The sequence below is a fragment of the Taudactylus pleione genome, unplaced genomic scaffold, assembly GCF_031769625.1.
Source record: "Taudactylus pleione unplaced genomic scaffold, aTauple2 ptg000016l, whole genome shotgun sequence".
NCBI classification, from domain to species: Eukaryota; Metazoa; Chordata; class Amphibia; order Anura; family Myobatrachidae; genus Taudactylus; species Taudactylus pleione.
The window spans coordinates 2,132,760-2,147,963 of record NW_028284418.1 but is presented as its reverse complement, the minus strand read 5'-3'; the positions used below and the strand labels follow the sequence as shown (position 1 = coordinate 2,147,963).

General features: G+C 43.8%; 1 protein-coding gene across 3 annotated transcripts in view; it reads left to right on the top strand.

Annotated features, from left to right (window-relative positions):
• SLC38A10 (solute carrier family 38 member 10) overlaps window positions 1–15,204 on the top strand; it is a 104,488-nt gene that overhangs the window by 40,488 nt on the left and 48,796 nt on the right. For all 3 annotated transcript variants that reach the window (XM_088474360.1, XM_088474351.1, XM_088474369.1), the window contains exons 7-8: window positions 2,506–2,608; window positions 7,178–7,360. In XM_088474360.1, the coding sequence (XP_088330486.1) occupies window positions 2,506–2,608; window positions 7,178–7,360 (286 nt within the window). The remainder of the gene's footprint in view (window positions 1–2,505; window positions 2,609–7,177; window positions 7,361–15,204) is intronic.

Genomic DNA, 15,204 nt, shown 5'->3' with positions numbered 1-15,204 from the left:
ATAAGACACTCATTTGGAGCAATAAAGACGCTTGGCACGGCCAATTCGCCGGGACCTTGCACGCAGAGAGGGATGCTATTTGACACCCCTTCCCTCCCCCCCCAGGTTTTGGTCCTTTTCTGTGCCTATGATAATGTTAGCCATCTGTTACCATCTGCAGGGAAGCAGTAAAACAGCTTGTTGCACCAAAGTCATGAAATCCTTACACACTGTACTCTAGGGTAGTCGTTGGAGTTCCAAGTTGGGGTATTTTATTATGGCTACTTATTAGTGCAGAAATCAGCCAGTATTTTTGACCCATTCTGAAGTCCTTGAACACCTAGATTCATGATGGATTATCTGAAGTCCGTAATAAACAGTATGGTGAAAGCAAGGCCTATTGACATCAAGGACGTGTATTTGCATGTCTCTGTATTATATTGACTTCAGAGCCTTCTCTGGTTTTGCAATCAAGAGCAAGCATTACATATTTAGAGTTGTGTGATTTATCCTGATTTTGTTCTGGACTGGCCAAGAAGGGTGTGGTACATGGACCTTCTTAACATGGCGGAAGGTCAGGTCTTGGCAGCTTCTACCACAGCAGGTCCTGTTAAGCCAAGGTACTTCCCTTCAATTGAGTTTACAGTGGCTGGATTTGCTGTAAAATCCAAGGAAAAGGGGAAGAGGGAAATATTGAGCACTAGAATAAGAAATTTATAAGCGTATGTGATCGTATTTGTTATGATGTTTTAATTTTTAGATATTAAAAGTTAAGTGTGTCCCCACAAACGAGTGTTCTTTTCTTCCTAAACCCAGTGGCTGGATTTAACAACATGGCCTTAACAAAAATACTTGTATGAGGTTCCTGGAAATAGGGGGATCAATTTTAATAAAAAGAAAAAGCATGTTCTTTCTGTTAAATTTTATATATTTTTTTCTCTCTTTGTTGGATACTGCTGCTGGAAGCCCAAACCAGGCCACACTGCACATAGGGGACATGGACATGCTAAAGAAACATGGCCATATCCAAAAAGTCATTTTTTGGCGCTAAATGTTCGCAGGTGCAAATGTTTTACTCACAAAAATGTGTATCATTCAATCCTATTGCCGAAGTTTTCACATGTGTGAATTCTCCATAGATAAAAACCGGCTAACTGTTTTCACCATCTCCGAGCAGGTGAAAAAATTTGCAAAAGCTCTTATTTTTGATTAAAAATGCGGGAAATGTTTCAGAGCCCTCGCCCCCTGCATGGCAAATTAGGCAAAAATAAATTTTTGATGAACTTAATTTGGCCAATAATGACATGTCATTTTTGGGGTGAAAAAATTAAGTGTTGGAAAATGGGTCTAAATTAGTGGATCAGTTATTTTTGGGGGCTGTATGGATGGGACAGGTGTGTTAAACATTGCAGGTGCCTTCACCGGGTGTATTTTTACAATTTTTTTTTTTTTTTAAATGCACTTTCAGGACATAATAATATACTTGCACGCATCTTCATGTACCCCTAATTTAACTGCAGCATTTATATTGGCCAAAAATATTTCCTCAAATCTTGCTGTACTTTTTGCTGGATTCCCCACTAACAGTTTTCGGGCGAATGCTTTTTTCGCGTCTTTTGTAATGGAATAGTCCGAAAAAACGGGAGCACGCATAAACAAAAGGCTCGAAAATATTGCACCAAAACACGCTAATTGTGCAAAAACTTCTCCGACTTTTAGTTTTCACTTTTTCTAGGCTAATTGGATATGACCCTTAGTCTCTTCTTATCACTGTAAGCTAGTATAAGTAAACTTTTATAGATAAATTGGTTTTATAAAGATTTTTTTTACGGCAATAGAAAATCTTTAGCAGGCTATATTTATAAATAGACCCCAATAGGTGATCTAATAAGTCAGAAGACATTTGACACCTATTTGTAAAAGTAACACAGATGTCTTCATAATTTGAGGAGAACTTTTACTTTTGAGATTTTCAGTACTTGTCCCGTGCAGTAAGTTAAGTACTGCATCTGGTAGTTATTTTGTTAGCTATCCTCCTACAAATTAACTTCTGTCAAAAACCCTTTGCAGAAATAACAGAGTTGAGTGCCAGCTACAGTCAGTCTGCCGCGCAGACTCTCACCATGTAATTTGATGGCAGAAGGAGAGAAGGAGGGAGGAGGCTGTCGCAGTTAAAACAGAGCTCATAGAGGCATTCTAAAGGCCCTCATGTGACTGTAGTTGCCATGGTAGCCCATGAGACTCTGTAGAATTATTATTCATTAATAGAAGCCAAGTAAACAAACCGTGGAGAAATTGTAAAAATCAAGATTCTTCTTATAGCCCGCCACAGTGATTTATCTAAAATAAAGCAACTTTTTTTTCATATTGCTGCTTTGAGCTTCACAGTATTTATATATTGCTGCAACAATTTTAGAGGCCTTCTAATCTGAATGGGTCCTTTCAAATACATAATTGTAGAAGTAATGCAGCCTACAAAATAAACAAGGTGCTATTCTGACTTATTTTTTATTTTTTTTTCCATAGCCAAGTTCTTCCCACATACGACAGCTTGGATGAGCCCTCTGTGAAAAAAATGAGTTCAATCTTTGCTTCTTCTCTAAACACTGTGACTACGTTCTATGTTTTGGTAAGATTAATCATTATGTGAAATGTAAATGCAATGGATTTCTGTGAAGTATTTAAAAAAATGAAAGCAAATATTTATCATTTATTGTAAGGTGCCACTAAACTCTACAGACAGTAAGTTATAAATCAGTGGTCTCCAACGTAAATTGAGGTGTGAGCTACTTTAGAAAAACGAAACCTCCTGAAGAGCTACTAATATTGTAGCAAAAAAAAATCTGGCTAATAACCGACCAAATGAAGGTAATTTAATGAAAATGTAAAAATTTTAAATGTTAATTATTACAGTGATATTGTTGTAGTCTATAAATACAATTTAAGCCCAGGCACATTTTACTGTTAATTACCGGCTCCAAGGAGGGTACATGCAGTAGTGGAGCAAAAGATATAGGCAGGGCTGCTGTGTAATTTTCTGACAGGGCTGGACGGGAGTAACTCGCTCCGCCGTAGCGTAGACACCGTGAGTGGAACCACGGGGAAGCACGTCAGGTGATTGCTGTAGAGGCTGCGGAAATTGCCTGACATGCTTCACTGTGGCTCCACCAATGGAGTAGATGCCATGGGGAGTACATGCCAGAGGTCACTTCCTCCTAGTTGACTCTGGAGTACTGCAGCTAGGTGAACTACCAAAATTAAGACCGTGAGCTACAGGTTGGAGACCACTGTTATAAATCATACAAGTTGCATGTTAACAGAATAAGTACAGATGAAGCTCTCTATTCTACACATGAATTGGCTACTGGTAATTATCACTATATATTGCATCATATTGATACAATATACAGTAGTGTTATGTAGTGGCTAGGACCTCCGATAATCAGCCCCTCTGCGATCCCAGCAATCAACGCAGAAAATTAATTTTGGAGAGGTTGTGGTTAGTCTTGTGTCGACTGCACATGCAGAGCCTTGCGTGCCCGCAGTTGTCACAAGGGGCGGAACAACTGGAGCAGTGAACTTCACTGCTCCTCTCCCCCAATTGAGGTACTTTGCAGCACATTTTGGCACCTTCTAGATTGCAAAATTAAACTGAGACGCAAAACGGAAACACTCACTACTGTATTTCTCTGAATTGCTCTCCCCATACTATTGTATGGGGATGCGATTTTACTCTAATCGGAGGCACCACTGGAGAAACTTTAGATTTATCCACATAAAACCTTTGAACAGGACGAAGAGGCGAAAAGCTTTTATCAGTGAAACTTTTCACTTCTTCATGAATCAAGCCCAAAGTTGACAAATTGGATATAGATCTGAGACAGGGTAGTGAAGGCCCTCCTTGTGAAAATTTACAGATTAGAAAAAGAAGGAACTGCTGAGACAATAGAAACTAGTGGTACTAGAGCTGATAGAACACGCAGAGGCCATAGTTTCAGGTGGGTATAGGGTAGGTTATAGTTAGGCCGTAAGGATACTGAAGAACCCTGCCTATAAACCTCTAAAATTTACGCTATTTGCGTACGCAGTCATACAGTAAAATAAAGACTTTAGACCTTGAACATGTGTTCAAAAGCACAAAGTAGTATTCAAGTAAAGTATAGTTAGTTACACGCTGTGATCTAAGTACAATTTAGCGCAAAGAATTATACAGACCCAAGATAGTCATACATACGCAAGCGCTCTAGGACCAGATTCCGGCATCAACAAGAGACCTCCGTCAATCAGCAATCAGCAGAATAGACTAGAAAGCCAGGGTTAGAGCACACATATTTATACCCCCCCCAGAAATAGACAACACAATAGAGGAGTTTGCTGCTGATCCCTTTGGTTCCCAGTGCGGGTGCATTTATTACAGGGCATTTAACAGGTTGATTCAAATGGCCACAGTCCAGCCTCCAACAGCTGGTTGCCTTCGTTTTCCCACCTCATGCAAATCTAGACTGTTGGTTTTACAAAGTACATTTTGGTTCTTTATGTCTTTACGGTCCATAAGTTGCGAACGCATGTTCCAATCTTTACACCGATGGTACCGGAAAGCTGTGAATTCTGAAGTGTTTCGGGCCCATATTATATGCTCATATTCAGTCAAATGCTTCAGAACTCATTGGACGGCGCTTCACAGTGCAGATGGACAATGAGCATACTGTAAAAGCAACCAAAGAGTTTTTTAAGGCTAAAAAGTGGAATGTTATGCAATGGCCAAGTGAATCCCCTGACCTGAAGCCGATTGAGCATGCATTTCACTTGATGAAGACAAAACTGAAGGGAAAATGCCCCAAGAACAAGCAGGAACTGAAGACATTTGCAGTAGAGGCCTGGCAGAGCATAACCAGGGATGAAACCCAGCTACTGGTGATGTCTATGCGTTCCAGACTTCAGGCTGTAATTGCCTACAAAGGATTTGCAACAAAGTATTAAAAAGTGAAAGTTAGATTTAGGATTGTTTAGTTTGTCCCATTACTTTTGGCCCCTTAAAAAGTGGGAGGCACATATAGAAACCGTTGTAATTCCTACACCGTTCACCTGATTTGGATGTAATTACCCTCAAATTAAATCTGAAAGTCTGCAGTTAAATCACATCTTGTTTGTTTCATTTCAAAGCCATTGTGGTGGTGAATAGAGGCCAAAATATGAAAATTCTGTCAATGTCCCAATATTTATGCACCTGACTGTATATGTATGTGTATATATATATATATATATATATATTATATATTATATACACATGGGGCCATTCTGTCTGGGAGTGAGACTAAAACCTGTTTAGGATTCAGACAAATTCAATTGTGTAGATCAATGTCTGGGTTATATTACAATTGCCACAACTATACTTATATACAGGGATTCCCAATTTGTATGTAAAACACTCACAGTATTCTGGTGTGTTGTCTATTCTATTTACTTTTCTCAGGAGGCTGTTTTTCTAGTTGTTTTTGGTATTTCTCTATGCAGGGTTGTCCCCAGAATGGACCTGTCATGGCTTCTAAAAAGATTATCAAAAACATTGCCATCTGTACTTAGCTCGTGAGTTGTAACTTAAAATGGCGCTGGTCGCAAAATGGCGTCTTGCAGATTTTTGTTTCTAAAATGGAGTCTAGCTGCCATTCACAAGATGGCATCGTGCACGCTAATTTTTATGCTGCTTCCGTCTCAGCCACTAATCCAGCTTTGATAGCCATTTTGAGAGCCTGTGTGACAGATAGAAGGTTGGGGGGTGTAGTGTCTGGGCAGGTTAGATATGGCGTTCTATATATGGGAGCTTTTGGAGGCCAGGAGTGAAAGGTGGTTACCCTAGAGACGGAGAGGTGTAGGTCAGAGGCAGATTGCAGGGGGCAAGAGAGAGTGTATCTTGTGACGAGGTCAGAGGTGTAAGAAGGGGTGGAGTAAGTGAGGGTGAGAACATAAATTGAATTCTGGATTAATGAAAAATGTAATTTAGAAATTTATTTCTGCTGGAATATGCCTCTTATTTTGTATGTTGAGTGTGGTACCTTAATGTCTTTCTTTCAAGAGTTTTGATTCAGTCTACAGCCATGGCCAAAAGTTTTGAGCATCAGACAAGTATTTGTTTACACAAACCAGTAAAGCATCCTGAGACCATTCATGTGTGCGGTTGCTTCTCAGCTAAGGTAGTGGGCTCACTCACAAGAACACAGCCATGATTAAAGAATGGTACCAAAACATCCTCCAAGAGCAACTTCTCCCAACCATCCAAGAACGGTTTGGTGACGAACAATGCCTTTCCCAGCATGATGGAGCAGCTTGCCATAAGGCAAAAGTGGTAACTAAGTGGCATCGAGGAAAAAAACATCGAAATTTTGGGTCCATGGCCAGGAAACTCCCCAGACCTTAATCCCATTGAGAACTTGTGGTCAATCCAAAAGAGACAGTTGGACAAACAAAACCCACAAATTCTGACATACTCCAAGCATTGATTAGGCAAGAATGGGCAGCCATCAGTCAATATGTGGCCCAGAAGTTGATTGGCAGCATGCCAAGGCGAATTGCGTTGGTCTTGAAAAAGAAGGGTCAACACTGCAAATTTTGACTCTTTGCATAAACTTAATGTAATTGTGAAATAAAAGCCTTTGACATTTATGAAATGCTTGTAATGTTACTTCAGTATACCATACTAACATCTGACCAAAAGATCTAAAAACACTGAAGCAGCAAACTTTGTGAAAACCATTACTTGTGTCATTCTCAAAACTTTTAATCACAGCCAAGTGTTATTTTGTAGCCTGACCCATTATTGATGAGCAGCATTCACTAGAATCCGTTGACTTCAGTGAGACACAAACTGATGCTGTGCCTCAGTGATATCATTAATTTTCATAGGAAATTTGTAAGGTGCACTTTTATAAATATTGTCTCAAGGAAAATGGCTACTTCTGCTGTCATCCTTTTTGTGAGAGTGACGACCTTTGTACATTGACAGTAATTGTAACCGAGCCCTCTGCAGACATTAATATGGTAGTTTTCAGTATAGAAAATTGGAGACCTGCCTAAGAAACTATATTTAAGGTATAGTATAAATTCTACATTTGTTATAATGAATTTAATGGTAAGGTTGAAGTGAAAGTTTGTACCTCTTAAAGTTGCTATCCTTTAATGTTCTGCTCTCTTTTTTTCCCAGGTTGGCTTCTTTGGCTATGTCAGCTTTACAGAAACCATTGCTGGTAATGTGCTGGTGAACTTTCCTTCCAACTTGGTTACAGAGATGATCCGGGTGGGATTCATGATGTCTGTGGCCGTCGGTTTTCCCATGATGATCCTCCCTTGTCGGCAGGCCCTGAACACCCTCCTATTTGAACAGCAGGTCAGCACGACATTGAAAGACATAGCATCTTCATCTGCATATATGCAGATGGGGGAGCTGTGCGCTATTTTATTTATTTATTAACTGTTTCTTATATAGCGCAGCATATTCCTTTGCGTTTTACAATTGGAAACATTTATAGAACAAAACAGGCTAATAACAGACAGAATAGCTTTGTAAGCTTGCAAGCAGGGCCTTCTTACCTCTATGTCTATCATACCAACTAATACAGTTGTAATAGTACCTTTATAAAAGGTCATATAGCAGTTAGTTTGGTATCACATGAGCGTCTTTTAATGCTGTTTTCCTTCCTGCATATTTTGTCTTAAATGACCATGTCAGGGCACCAAAAATTGTATTCCAAAAGACCACTAAATCAATATTTGCAATATTTACTTGATCGCAACCAGGGACCATAATCTCAGTGCACTCTTGGCTGTCCCTTTGTTCATACCAAAAGGTGGTGACCACTGTGCCATAGGACTCTGATGGTGTCCTACAGTATATTACCACTGAATGATTAGCATCTAGTTGTTGTCATATTCTGCAATACCCACATCAGACAAGTTCTACAACATAATTGTGGCCGCACCCACTTTCTGGTTAGGAAAAAAAAAACAGATCAGAGCTGAGCTTTGTGATTTTCACACTAACATGCTTAACTGTCCAGCTAAAGATAAACCCCAGGGATTACTGATGATTCACAGGGGACAGGACCATCTTGAGGTAAAATAGTGGCCGGTTTCGACTTGTGTGGCTGAGAAATATCCTGTCCTATCTAGACCCCCTGGTCAGGGACTAGGTAACAGAAAGACTTGGCATTTCCATGTGGTAGCAGTCTTTGCTCATACTGAGATTGATTAAAAATAAATCACATTTATTTCTCCTTCATTCATGGGGGACTCCTCCCTCTCCATACCTAGCCTAGCAATCAGTTGTTTTTTTTCCTAGGGGGTCTATGTACTAAGCCTTGGAGAGATAGAAAGTGGATTGATAAAGTAACAACCAATCAGCTCCTCATTTTTTCATAGCCTGTAAAGTTAGTTAGGAACTGATTGGTTGGTACTTTATCTCCATCCACTTTATCTCTCTCCAAGGCTTAGTACATAGGGGGTCATTCAGACCCGGTCGTTAGCGCCGATGCGCTAGGACCGGGTCGATGGCCCCCCACAGAGCATGCGCACGCCGGCGCTGTCGTGCGCATGCGTGAGACCCGCTACGACCAACAGCACCGGTCGTAGCGGGTCTCGATCCAAAGGGGGCGAGCTGTCGATGTTGATTGACAGCTCGCCCCGTTTGGAAGGCGGGCCGGGGGGGTGGCAGCCCAAACGGAGGCGTTCCCATGGGAACGCCTACCGTTTGGGGGCGGCCCCACTGACATAACTAGTGATGTCAGTGGAGAGCTTCCGGCTCAGACAGAGCCAAAAGCTCTCCGGTGCTTACGACAAGGGATACCCTACCCTAGGGTCTCGTCATTAGCCCCGATGGTCGCGATGGTCTTGACCATCGCGACCATCACCTTAGGCAGTCGTAAGGCTGTGGGTGTTAACCCACAGCCTTACCACCGCAAAGGAGGACGTCTTGAAAATTCAAGACGTCCTCCCCTCATTCAGACCGACCGAACGCTCTGTGCGACCGGCTCTGAATGAGGTCCATAGTCCCCTGTGTGCCTAAAAGAGCTTGGTGTTGTAAATCAGACTGTTTGGCCTGACTCATTGTTTTTATTTATTTCTACAAGAATTATGCCATATGGGCTCGCTGGGATAGCCCCTGGGGCTCCAGGTCCTCATTCCTTGCTACTGGGTACTGCCTCCACCACGTGATAGCCTCTGGGTCGGACTCTGTACGCCTCTGTGACTCAACATATCAAGGGGTCTCTGCTCGGTATCCAGTCAAGATGCCGGCGGACAGGATGGCGGAAGTCAGGATACCGACGCCAAAATCCTGACGCTCTTCGGTATCTTGATCCCTTCGGGATGTCGGTATCAGCATTCTGACGTCTGCATTTCAAAGGGAAGTATGTGGCTTAGGTTTAGGCCGGGGGTGGAGGAGTTAGGTTTAGGGACCTGCAGGGGTGGGTTAGGGTTAGGCTGCGGGGAGGGGTGTTAGGGTTTGGCACCACCAAGGGGACCGCTGGGGAGGGTTAGGTTTAGGGTGGAGGACGGGGGGGGGGGGGGTTTAGGGCTAGGTACCACTGGGGGGGGGGGAGGTTGGGGTTAGACATCACTGGGGGGAGAGGGGGAGGGTTAGGTTATTTACTGGCCCCTGTCGGGATCTTCACCATAGGAATATCGCTGTTGGTCTTCTGACCGCTGGCATCCTGTCCGCCGGTATGTCATACTGATTCCCTCTGCTCCGTAGCTGGGTGAGTTATGTTTTATGTTGATATTTATGATAAAATGTTGACATAATGTCCCGGGTGGCCCAGTGGTCACTTAACTGGTCCCAGCAGCAGCGTCTCCAGCAGTTTCTTCTGTGTCCGTATGTGACAAGCGGTTCTGGCACAGACGTCTGACGAGCTCTGTTCTGGTGAGTATTCTACCACATCCCTGATCCTAACCTCCTAGAGTAGGGGTGGGCAGTAAGTGCACCCCCAGCTGTTGTAGAACTAAACTTCCCAGCATGCTCTGCCACAGTTTTGCTATTTGGCCTTGCTAAAACTGTTGCAAAGCATGGTTGGATTTCTAGTTCAACAGCAGCTAGTGGGCCACTTATTGCCTACCCCTGTCCTAGAGCCTAACCCTCCCAGCGGTGCATAAACCGAAGTGCTGACATTCTGAAAATGTAGACATTTCAGATGTCAACATTCTGAAGTTTTCGACATGTTGAACCGGGTCGACATGGTAACTGTTAACAATGTGATTGGATACTATGTAGCTGGTGCACTCCCTTCTGTCCCTGACAGAGGCTGCTCCTCCAATAGAGGCAGAGCTCGGCAAGTGTCATCTGCTGCTGCACCCTTTGCTATAGATACTGTGATCCTGGGGAACCACTTTAAAGAGAGTGGTCTTGCTCCCGGGGGGACGTGGGAGAAGATGCCTTTGACTGCGCCTCTGTGAAGAGGGCGCTCTCCTGGAAAGACTACCTGCCATTTTTCCACCTCAGATGCCAGTACCTTGCATCAGATGAGTCCTCTGTGCGTTATTTTCTTGCTGATTGTACTCCCGGTTTACTCTATCCTCTATACTATTTAACAAGGTATCTCTAGGAGGAGGTGTGTTTGATCAGACCTTGCTACAGGTGGGAAAGCTAACAGTTGCTTATATATACATTTCCATAGTCTATATATTTAACATTATTTTTATATATTTTTTTAACACCTGTTTTGCTGTAGATACACTCTGGTCTATATATTTAGCACTAATTTTCTGTAGTTTTGTTATCCTTTTCTTTCACACAATATGTTTTAAAAGGGCAATTCTGTTTGGACAGTCCCAGTCTGTCTCTAAGGTGTTTGCCTGCACAAAACGTAAAGCAAAATTTTCTTATGCATGTCAGACCAGGAAGCTCTGTGCGCTGCGTGCCCGGCAAGTGGCCAGAATGCTAGCTCTCCAGTGAGGGCCTCTCCGGTGGGATAGGTGCCGGCTTGGGTATGCTGTGGCGAATTTGCTGCAACTAAGGAACAGTTTGCTTATCTGAGCAGGTTGCGGCAGGACACAGGTCGGGTGATCATGCCTCTGGGTCTGTCGGTGCTCCAGCAGCTTTCTCCACAGAACTGACATGGGAGCAGGATTTGGCTAGGTCTGTTGAGGGCCAAGTTAAGGTGTCGTACTCTCTTTAGGACATGGTACACACTTCAGCTGTGTCCCGGGCACTGAAACGTCATGATATCTTTCAGTCGTGGGATAAGTCGGACTCTGACACATCTTCTGCCGAGGACGGGGCTCTGCCTTTTTCGAATCAGAACATGTCTCAGATGGGGGAGGACTAGGGGACTACTTAGGGCAGGGATCTTCAACCTCTAAGATAGTGTGGGCCACATTAATAATGTCAACTAAGCCCGAGGGCCACTAAGCTATACGCCACACAGTAGCACATTCTTGATTTACTTCTGATTCACATTACACTACATAGTAGTGTCCCTCATTCGTGTATGACACGCAGCAGTGCCCCTTTTACGCAATGCCCACTTGTGTGCCCCTTATACATAATGCCCACAGTAGTAGTACTCCTTACACATAATGCCCAAATTAGTGGTAGTGCCCCTTATGCAGTGCCCCCAGTAGTGGTAGTGCCCCTTATGCAGTGCCCCCAGTAGTGGTAGTGCCCCTTATGCAGTGCCCCCAGTAGTGGTAGTGCCCTTTATGCAGTTCCCCGTAGTAGTAATGCCCTCAATAGTAGTGCCCCCTGTAGTGAAGCCGCTTACACACAAAAAAAACACCCAAAATCCTAATACTTACCTTAAGCCCCGCTCCTGCGTCCGCAGCCGTCCGGTCTGCCTGGTTGCTCCTCTGAACTATGGGAGAGACGTCATGACGTCTCTCCCATAGTGCACTACACACTCCGGAAGCTGGAGCTCAGGAGTGAGCTCCAGCCTCCGGCTGCTGCTGACTCGGGGAGAGAGCCGAGTGCCCGCTGGTAACAAAATCTCAGCGGGCGTCCGGGAATTTGAGCCCGTCAGCGGGCCTCGGGGAACCGCTCCACGGTCGGCGGGCCACGTGGTACAGCTCCACGAGTTGAAGACCCCTGACTTAGTCCTTAGTCCTTATTGTTGCTATCAGAAAGGTTCTGCATATACAGAATGCAGTACAAACAGAATCTGTTTAAATATAAACTTTGCAAGGCTGCTATAGATGCCCCTCTATTTGTTGCTCGGGTCTTTGCTACAATTTTTCATGCTGATTCCGAGTCTAAAAAGACTGGATTTTAAGTCCCTCAACCACTTTGTTGAAGTTCGTTCTGTCAAAATGGAGTCTTTCTGATCCATTTTTTAGGGCATGGAGCCAGTAGATTTCTTAGGCTCCATAGACTGTTATGTGCACACGCATATTGCAATTCAGGACCTTCATTTATAGTTTGAGCTAGCTCCTGCTCCAAGAGTCTTCACAAAGTGTATGTCAATGATGACTGCACATCTTCGAGCTCTCGGGGTGACCATTACTGCCTCTTTGGATGACCTATTTATTGGCAGACACTACGATGGTAGCTTGCAGTGGTGTAAGATGGAGGTTAGTCTACACAGCAAATCAACTTAATCAGGTGAAGGTTATTAACCAGGTGGCAACAAGAACAGATCAACACAGGTGTTTCAAAAGCATCTAATAATGACAAATACTGCATGATAGTTCCAAATAGCCATGTTGTGCAAACACAGGTAAAAACAAACCACACCCCCATCACAGGTAGCTTCACCTTATAAACGTTTGCATAGCACCACTAGGTGGCGCTAAAAACATTAAACTAATATTACACTAACAGGGTTAACATCAGGTACAGCATATAAGGATTAGCTAGTTGCAGCGAGGAACATTAGGGTTGCTAGGCCTTGTGGTGTGTCAGATTGCACTCACTGTATAAGCTGCTTTTTCACAATGGTGGCAGCGTGATCTCTAATTTGTACCGCAGTGGTGATATAGTGTATTTAGGGGTCTCTGTGGGCTATCCGTTATACCAGGCACTCCGGGGGGGTAAATTTACTAAAGTTCGAATGTTTTCTGTTCGCTTTTGGTTCGATTTTTTTTTTTTTTTTTTTTTTAAATAAAGGATTTACTAAAGGCAAAATCGAATGTCAAATCGAACAGAAAAAGGAATTTGAAATTAAATCGAATTTCTGAAAAACATCAATGTTTTCACATACAGGACAATAGGATCCCTTTATTTACTAACATTCGATTTGTAAATCAAATGAAAAACTAACTCAAACTCTAATTGCAAATCCCCAAATGTATAGAAGAACAGTTGGATTTGACACACATACATGTATACATCAATAAGATGCATGCATGTATCTTACAAAGCTTGGAAAGAGTTAATGTAAAAACAAAACAAAAAAAAAAATTACGTGGGGTCCCCCCTTAAATAAACAACCAACCCCGGACTTTTCATAGCCAGTCCTGGTTGTGTTAGTACAGGGAACAAATTGCGTAGGGTTCCCCCTGTACTTAGCACAACCAGCACTGGGCGCTGATCCGGTTCTGGAATTACAGGGGGGAAAAAAAAGAGTAGGGTTCCCCTATAATTTCCACAACCAGCATCGGACCCATTCTAGCGGAGGGCTGATGCCACAGCCAGGGGAGCCCTTTTACCGGGTCCCCCCCAGCCGAAGCATCAGCCCTGACCGCTGGTTAGCCCAGGCCAGGGATCCCTTGGGAGTTGGGGACCCCCCCAATAAAGGGGTCCCCCTCTCCAGGGCACCCCTGGCCTAGGCGTATACCCCATGGCTATCCCCACCACCCCTGGGTGGTGGGTGCCTGGTTGATAAGTGTAGTGTAAAAAAATAAGTGTTAACATTGTCTTTACAGTAGAATTGCAGGTCCCAGCAAGCCTCCCCCGCATGCTGGTACTTGGAGAACCACAAGTACCAGCATGCGGGGCATTAAGGGCCCGCTGGTACCTATAGTTCACCTGTAAAGAAACGTTTAAAAAAAAAAATACACACACGTCGTGATAGTAAAGTTTTAATACGTACATACACACTCGCACATACTCACCTATATTACCTGGACTTGTCCCCTTCTCCCTGTAGGCATCCATGGTCTTGGTAAAATAAAAAAACGAGTAACTTGATCCACGCAACAGGCAACAACCACAATGGTTGTTACCTCCCGAATGAAGAGCTCAGACTCTGCTTCTGCCTTTGTAGAGCTGTATCTGAGTGTTCATTGGCTGAGAGAGGTCAGCCCCCACCTCTCTCAACCAATGAACGGCTCCCTCCATTGAAGTCAGTGGTGGGAACCGCAGAATAAACTTTAGTAACCCTGAGACTCTCCATTTGATAGACCATATCTGAACAACCTTCTGATATTGGGACAGTCTCCAGTTGTTTTACAACACCATCTCCAACTGACCATTGCCTGTCTACAGAAGCACGTCTGGATCTTCAATTGGAAGAAATCCTCTTTCTCCAACACAGCAGATGGTACATCTAGTGGCACTTGATTCTCAGGCACAAAAGGTTTTCTGCCAGAGGACAAGATTGCAGCCCTATCTTTGCGAGTATGCAAATTGCTACACAAGTGAAGGGTATCTATTCTATCAGCGATGCAGGTCATGGGGTCAATGGTATCCACCTTCAACATGGTGGTGTATGCTCCGTTCCATTCCAGGCCTCTGCAAAAATTGATTCTCTCCAGGTGGAACAGACAGTATCATCTAATAAGGTCCCAGAGGATCCTTCTCACTCCAGAGGTCGGTCCCTCTCCCTCCCCAAAAGGATCATCTGGACAAAGGTCGCCCATTCTGGATTTCAAATTGGGTGCTTCTCACCACGGTTGTCAGTCTTCGCAGATGGGGGGCAGTGACAGGTCAACACACCTTTCAAAGAAGATGGACAAATCAGGAAAGTCATCTGCCCATTAACATTCTGGAGCTACGAGCAGTATACAAAGCACTCATTGTGGCACAGGACCTGCTCCAGGGCAGGCCGGTCCAGATCCAGTCCGACAACGTGACCACAGTAGCCTATCTCAATCTTCAGGGAGCCACGCAAAGTCATGCAACCATGAGGGAAGTGACAAACATTCTGATTTGGACAGAACATCCTCTTACAGCAATCTCTGCAATATTCATCTCTGGAGCCCTCAATTGGGAAGCTGACATCCTAAGTCGTCAGGACATACACACCGGAGAGTGGTCTCTCCACCCTGGGGGTTTTCAACTGCTGGTGAACAAATGGGACTTACCAG